This window comes from Bombina bombina, chromosome 2, assembly GCF_027579735.1.
Source record: "Bombina bombina isolate aBomBom1 chromosome 2, aBomBom1.pri, whole genome shotgun sequence".
NCBI classification, from domain to species: domain Eukaryota; kingdom Metazoa; phylum Chordata; class Amphibia; order Anura; family Bombinatoridae; genus Bombina; species Bombina bombina.
The window spans coordinates 414,276,620-414,284,647 of NC_069500.1; the positions used below are offsets into that span (position 1 = coordinate 414,276,620).

The 8,028-nt window shown below is 35.8% G+C and overlaps 1 protein-coding gene across 1 annotated transcript; it reads left to right on the forward strand.

The window, feature by feature from the left end:
- The first annotated feature begins 4,467 nt into the window (after positions 1-4,467).
- CLDN5 (claudin 5) lies at positions 4,468-6,611 on the forward strand. The gene has a single exon (XM_053700514.1). It carries the CDS (start codon positions 4,688-4,690, stop codon positions 5,345-5,347), a length of 660 nt encoding a protein of 219 aa, XP_053556489.1. The 5' UTR covers positions 4,468-4,687; the 3' UTR covers positions 5,348-6,611.
- Positions 6,612-8,028: the final 1,417 nt, after the last annotated feature.

Below are 8,028 nucleotides of genomic sequence, written 5' to 3' on the forward strand. Positions count from 1 at the left end.
TTGGTTTTAACAAGGAATGGCCATATGTCGATTGCGCCGTGTTATCATCTTCTGAGTACAAATAAAGGAGCTTCAGTATTGGCAAATATGGCCGCTTACTGGAATGTATTAATCCCACAGAGCAACATTGAAATAGATACTATTCAATTATCTATTAAAAAAATTGCTCAAGTGACACTATCTGCAACTTGGAGGGAGGCACATGTTAAACTCCTACATGGGGCATATTTTACCCCTAAAAGAGGTTTTAAATGTACCAATGTGGGATTTAATAAGTGTCCTAAATGCTCACTTCAGGCAGCCGATCTTATCCATATGTTTTGGCACTGTCCCAAGATCAAAAATCTATGGGCTAAGGTTGAATACTGGCTTTAAAATGTGCTAAAGATAGCAAGTCTATCACTAACATTGTATCAGATAATATTTTGTCTGCAGTGTCGAGGCATCACTGCAATAACCGGAAAGTGTCTGGAAGCTATCAGGATCGCTTCCACCGCTTTCCAAGACCGACAACGTACGGGGTACGTCCTCGGTCATTAACTGTATTTTTTTAGAGGACGTACCCCATACGTCGTAGGTCGTTAAGGGGTTAAATGTAAGTTTTAGCATTATGGTTTGATCACATTTTGGTAATGTGGACTGTTGCTCAGTGACATGAGTTTGTGTCATCATATTTGCATATGACAGAATGCAGCTACAATTTGCACTGTTACTGGATATCAGCAGACTCCAGATACATATTTGTTTGTACTCCATATTGTGATATGAGTTTATGCTGCCACATTCCAGCCAGTCCTTCCTTAGAGAAAGGGAGCATTTTGGTAGGTATAGCAGCGCAGCCATTTGAAAGATAAGAGTTAAAATATTACACTATCAAAGTTTAGAAATAAAAAAACATCAGCAGCAATTTTGTGTGACTCATTGCTGATGTGTGAGAAAAGCTCTGTAAATTATGTGATTTGTTGTGTTTCTCAGAATATAATTGTGCAATTTTACTTCAGGAGAATTGGTGATATACAATATCAGCTTGCTTGGTATATAAACAAGTTGGCAGAAGATAAGAGCAAGCATAACATATATGGAAATTGAAAATCAGAGAAATTGAGACAAACTAGTATTCAGCCCAAACACTTTTTTCATCTGTTTTTTTGTTTTTGTTTTCTTACTTATAATACAAGTTCCCTATCATATATTTTCAAATTTTGGTTTGACTTCTCATCATATACATAGTTTCCTCTGATAGAATGGAATACAGCTCATAATCCCCTTGTTGGAAATGAAACTCAAAATAATCTATCACATTTAGGAACAAGCACTTTTTAAACATTTATAATATTTTTGCATGAAAAATGGTAAGTTAATGCTGATCAAACTCGAAGGAAGTACATGTTTGTGCACAACTGGTTGTTGGGATATAAGCTCACTTGCTGATAAAAGGCAGCTCTCCACAGCAATTCTATTGGTTGACTGTGACATGCCCCACAAGCAAAAAATAAGAACATATTTTTTCTTTTAATACAGGAGCATCTATTTAAATAAAAATAACGGGAAAAAAATCCAGCATTGCAATATATAGTGATTAATAATGTTGCATTGTTTTCCCTGTAAAGTGCCTCTGTAAATTGTGCTTTTCCTAAGCTCCCTAAATAGGCTGAAAGTAAAGGGGATATGAAACAGTGCTCCTTTCATAAAACCATTGTGCTAAATCAAAGTAAACATAAAAAGAAATAGCTTGTGTTTTAAAAAAAAAAAAAATCAACATGCTACTGAGCATGGGCAAAACAGACTTCCTGCTTCTCCAGTATTTACTGAATTATAAACCAGCTCATGTTACTCTAGACAATTTTTGACATCAAGCTATATAAGCCTTAATGTAGAGACCCCAGCCCTTTTGTGGCGATGTAACAGGATGTAATGGACAATTCACAAATGAAGTTTAAAAAAGAAATGAAAGGTAAAATCATTTTAAAATTATGAATAATACATATTGCTTGTATAATATACTGCTTAGTTTTTTGTATTTTTATTACAGCAATACATTTTTTTTGCTGTAATAAACAGTAGTTAATGTAATAAACAGTAGTTATTTTAATAAACAGTAGTTAATGTAATAAACAGTAGTTAATGTAATAAACAGTAGTTATTTTAATAAACAGTAGTTAATGTAATAAACAGTAGTTATTTTAATAAACAGTAGTTAATGTAATAAACAGTAGTTATTTTAATAAACAGTAGTTAATGTAATAAACAGTAGTTATTTTAATAAACAGTAGTTAATGTAATAAACAGTAGTTAATGTAATAAACAGTAGTTATTTTAAAAAACAGTAGTTAATGTAATAAACAGTAGTTAATGTAATAAACAGTAGTTATTGTAATAAACAGTAGTTAATGTAATAAACAGTAGTTATTTTAATAAACAGTAGTTAATGTAATAAACAGTAGTTATTTTAATAAACAGTAGTTAATGTAATAAACAGTAGTTATTGTAATAAACAGTAGTTAATGTAATAAACAGTAGTTATTTTAAAAAACAGTAGTTAATGTAATAAACAGTAGTTAATGTAATAAACAGTAGTTATTTTAATAAACAGTAGTTAATGTAATAAACAGTAGTTAATGTAATAAACAGTAGTTATTGTAATAAACAGTAGTTAAAACACAACTTTCAAGATTCAGACAGGACATTCAGTAAAAAAAATATTTTCAATTGTATCAAATTTAATTCATTTTTTGTGTCCTTTGTTGAAATGTAGCCCCTTTTAAGACACATGCCTGCTCCTGTACCTACCTCAGGATGCTGCCATGAAAAGAGTACCAAGAGAAAGAGGTACATTTAAGGTTTTTTTTTTTTTTTTAATCAAGAACTCTGTATGAAACATTAAAGTTGAATTTTTAGCATCCATGGCTCCTACTACAAATTCTGTGAGTTGGCTACATACTACACAGTGATTGTTTGGAGCAGTGCACATACTAGTTTTTACAATCAAGAGTAATAAGATAAACCAAACTCCCCTAGGGTTTTACTGATTTTTTAATATTCTGCTTGTTGTGTTCATAAATTGACAGTTTGAAATAATGTATTTTGTGTGTAGATCATTAGCAATTAATTTCTGGGTCAGGAAAAAACAACATTTTCAAAGTCAAAGGTACAGTAAAGTTAACATTAAACTTTCATGATTTGCAAATTTAAACAACGTTTACTTCTGTTACCAAATTTGTTTTGTTCTCTTGGTATCCATTGATGAAGAGTAAACCTAGGTATGCTCATGGGAGCTTAGGAGCATTTGTGTGTCTTTTTGACATCTATGGCAACAAAGTTTGTAGCAATGTTATACACTGTTGCAAACACAAAAGACACATGCATGATCCTTAGCCTACCTAGGTTTACTCTTCAACAAAGGATACCAAGAGAAAATGTGGTAAAATAAGTCAATTACAATCTTGTTTAAAACTGCATGTGAATCATGAAAGTGTAATTTTGCTTTTACTGACCCCTTTAGATTACATGAAGAACTAAACTACATGTGTCCTACTTTTAGGAATTAAATGTTGAGTTTTATGACCCTATTCAGGTAACAAGGGTTAAATAGAAGGTGAAATGTCAGCGTATGTAAATGACTCCCTGTAGCTCTATAGATAGCTGTGGGATAAACTAGGCACTGCTTTCTAAAAATGTTCTCATTAAAAACTTTATTAATGCATAAAAATGAAGGAGTAATATATATATATATAAGAAATATAGATAAATATTAATTTTCCTTGATCAAATTACATTTTAACATTTGAGTTATGTTACAGATCAAAACCAACATCAATTCTATGGAATTTCCCATTAAATAGAGATGCTTGTAGATAAATAATGTGATAATATTCACAAAGGGGGTGCTATGTATGGCACAACGAGATTCCCTCTAATTCATTCTTCACACCTGTATTCATCAGGCTGCCCATTCTGTTGTTAAATAATAAATACAAAATCATAGACCACTTTACAGTTCTTTAGAACTGGGTGAGGAACTGCTTATTATGACAGTATCCCTATCCATCAACTTCTATTGTTAGTTGAATTGTTTGCCCCTTCCTTTGAGGCTGCTGAAGGGAAAAAAGAACAGTGTGTTCCCGTTGGCACTTTGTGTTTTCCTAATTCTTGAGAATCACTGCCAGTGTTTTTATTTCTTTTCTTCTCTCTTTTTTTTGTTTTCCCTTTTTATTTCTAAAACTGCACCTCCTCCCTCCAGCAGGTGCTCCCCTTCCACTCTGGCTCTCATCCAACCTTTCCTATTCTGGATTTATTTCCACAATTAGTCACTATCCCTGAGCTCTTGCACCAGTCAGCCCCCATCTTGTGATTGGTCAAAAAAGGATGCAGCTGTCACTGATTGGCTGTCGTGGAGTCCCATGTGGAAGGAGGACCAGGAGTCAAGGAACTACTTATTGACAGAGCAACACTGTAGTATTTAATAGAGTTCTGAGGAGCAACGCGTGGACTGAGCATCTTTCTTACTACTGAATGAAAAGAGAGGAAGGGACGCGCATTTGTGCTGCTTATCTACCAGACATTTACTTATATCCAGAGAAATATCTGACAATAGAAAGAAAACAAACAAGGGCTTCCTCTGAGAAGTGACAAGAATAGAAGAGCGACAGAATCAGTTTACAGGGATTCCCAGCACAGTTTGTACCCAATGACCCTGGAGATGGCTTCTGAAGCATTGGAGATCCTTGGTCTGTCTCTCAGCGTCCTGGGCTGGGTCGGGGTGATCCTGGCCTGTGGGCTCCCTATGTGGCAGGTCTCAGCCTTCATAGAGCAGAACATAGTGACCGCGCAAATCATCTGGGAAGGTTTATGGATGAACTGTGTGGTGCAGAGCACTGGGCAGATGCAGTGCAAGGTCTACGACTCCATCCTGGCTCTCTCCCCGGAGCTGCAGGCGGGCAGGGCTCTCACTGTGCTGGCTTCCATCGTGGGACTCATTGGGCTCCTGGTCACGGTGGTGGGAGCCCAGTGCACCACTTGTTTCCAGGGGAGCAGCATGAAGGGGCGTGTGGTGTTGGCCGGCGGGGTCATCTACATCTTGTGCGGGATCATGGTCCTCATCCCGCTTTGCTGGATCGCCAACATCGTTATCAGAGAGTTCTTCGATCCTATGGTGCCTGCATCAAAGAAGCGAGAGATGGGGGCGGCTCTGTATATAGGGTGGGCTGCTACTGCCCTTCTGCTCCTCGGGGGCTCCCTGCTCTGCTGCTCCTGCCCTAAGCTTACTCAGAGCTCCCTGCCGGTCAAATACTCTGCCTCCCGCAGACCCACCTCTAACGGGGACTACGACAAGAAGAACTACGTGTGAGGGCCAGGGAGGGACTCTCGGCTACTACCAGCTGCTGGCTCTGCTCCTAACTTGGGACTTTTAAGTATTATGCACTTACTGAGGCGCTGGGGCTAATGAGCTCCGGATACTGTGACCAGTGAAGACACTAGCTCCTTGGCTTCCCTGAGCCTGGGAAGTGGCCACTCAGTGTCCCCGTGTAACTCGGTTCATCTGAGGTAACAAATCCCTCTCAACCAGCCGCAAGGAGCTAATGTGGATGCTGGTATTGAATAGAAGTGACTGTAATTAATATGGGCTTGTTCACCACTTTACAATGTGTGTATATATACTGTATATTTAGAGAGCTATTGGCTGTCAGATTGGTCTCTATCTCATGTTGTGGACTTCAGAGCACAAAGGTAGCGCTGTTTGTCAGTGCTGTGATCAGACGAGGTGGCTGTGTTGTGTGTAAGGGGGGATCCAGAGAGTCAGTTATTGTGGGGTTACAAATTCCTTCCAGACTTTCCCATCTATGCATTTATGTTAAATAACATACTAGTCCCTCAAGGAGAGGCACATTATGCTCATCATCACCCCATATAAAAAAACTATTCTCCAGTACCTACTTAGGTATCCCATTGTAAACTAACAGCTTCTACTCAACCAAATCTATTTTATCCGGACCAGTCAGTGCACATCAGTCATACACCTTAAACTTCTGCTTCTGATGTTTGCTCAGGTAGCAACATTTTCCAAAGGTGCCTTTATGAATTTACAATAGCAATTATAAGATGTATATTTATATCTACAACCTGAAACCTTGTCTTTGTGTATAGAACATAGATAGCCCCCAAGATCTCAAGCATTTACTGCAGAACATATTGAGCAATTTAAGTCAGCTTATTTATTTGGTTTAAAATTCAACTTTTATTTTTTTATTTTAGTTAATGAGCTTGCAAATCTCATGGACAAAAAATGGTGCGTTACTTTTTTTTAAAATAATAAAACTGTATTTCGAATTTACCATATTTTTAAGCTGCTTACTTACAGCTGTGTTTTGTTGCCACTGCCATGTGAATAACAATATATTTCTGCATCGTGAATATTTTGTACATTACAAATTTAGTTTTTTTTGGTACCCATTTAAAATATTACACGTTTATCTGGATTCATTTACACCATTGTAAATCTGTATTCATGGGAAAAGTTCATTTATTTAATAAAAAACAATTCAGGAAATACATTCACCAAAGTCTATCTGTATTTTCAAAATCAATAAAAATAATCTTTTTTTATTTGTTAATTATGTGTTGACTTTTGATTTGCATTGTTTTAATATTTAAATAATTGATCCCAAGTCTATATTGTTGAGTTTGTGGACTTCTGTCGTGCTGTGTGTTGTAAAATTTTGCCCAATCTTTTATAAACCATTACATTAAGCTTTTCCCTCCACTAACAGATCAATTTAAATTCCTGATGTAATATGGAACTGGGTATGAAATAATATTATAATGCTTTAAAACATAAGTTAACCACCTCCAGAAAACATTGATTCAGAAACTTTTTCAGTGTAGAGTTTTCTTTTTACGCAAATTAGGGGATGGGCGCAGTAGAAAATTCTGTATTAGCAAGGCTAATATAATATTGTCTATAAGGACACTGCAACTTCTAAACAGCCAGTTGGGCATTTCTATATTACTATAAACACTTTTAGCAAACGTATTTATAATCTATGATATTCTATGCAAATGAATCACAAAAATGTTGTCAATGGAAACACACACACATACACATATATATACACACACACATACACACACACACACAAAGTTCACACACTAACATACACACACAAAACTCACACACAAACATACACACAACTCACAAACATGCACATCTCACACACAAACATACACAACTCACACACACACACACACAAACTCACACACACAAAACACAGACACAAACACACACAACTCACAAACACACACAACTCACACACGCACACAAAACTCACACACACTGTGCCAGTGTTGAAGTACAAATTATATGATATAAACACTCTTAACAAACGTATAAATTCATATTTTATCCAATGCATAGGAATGACAAAAATGTTGCAGGTAATACATATTCATTTGTTCAATATTTTATACACCGTCATGTTTTTAACCCCTTACCAACCATGTTTTAAAGCATATCTTAAGTTTTCACATCAGGGTACATATAAAACTGAATTTGAAAAAAAAGTTTTAATTTAGAATTTAGAGCAAACATATTTACATCTTAAACAATGGAATAATTCATTAGCAAGGTAAACCTAAATATATTAACACGGACCCAAGTTATATCCAACTCTATATAATGTTGACAAGTACTATTTTAATGATGTCAGATTGCTTATACATGGCAGTGCCCTTTAACCCTTTTCTAGCCATTGTTTAGTAGAACTATTTGGCAGCCAATGGGTTAAATAGTGTATTGCAACCTTGGCATCTCATTAAGATGAAGAGGGGACAGCTTTGTTGTGTATTGGATGAATATGTTACCAAGGATACACTAAAGAAGTGCTTAATTAATCCAAATAATTAGAAACATATGTGTGCAGAGTTTAACCCCCTAATGTCACCTGCATGACACTTCCTATTTTAGCATTTTTTATAACTCCAATGCTACTACTGTCTGGGTGATGAATTAGTTAATTTCCTTCCCCTCCTCTT

Excerpts from the sequence above, each read along its gene's own strand:
- CLDN5 (XM_053700514.1), top strand. The coding sequence starts at position 4,688 with ATGACCCTGGAGATGGCTTCTGAAGCATTGGAGATCCTTGGTCTGTCT.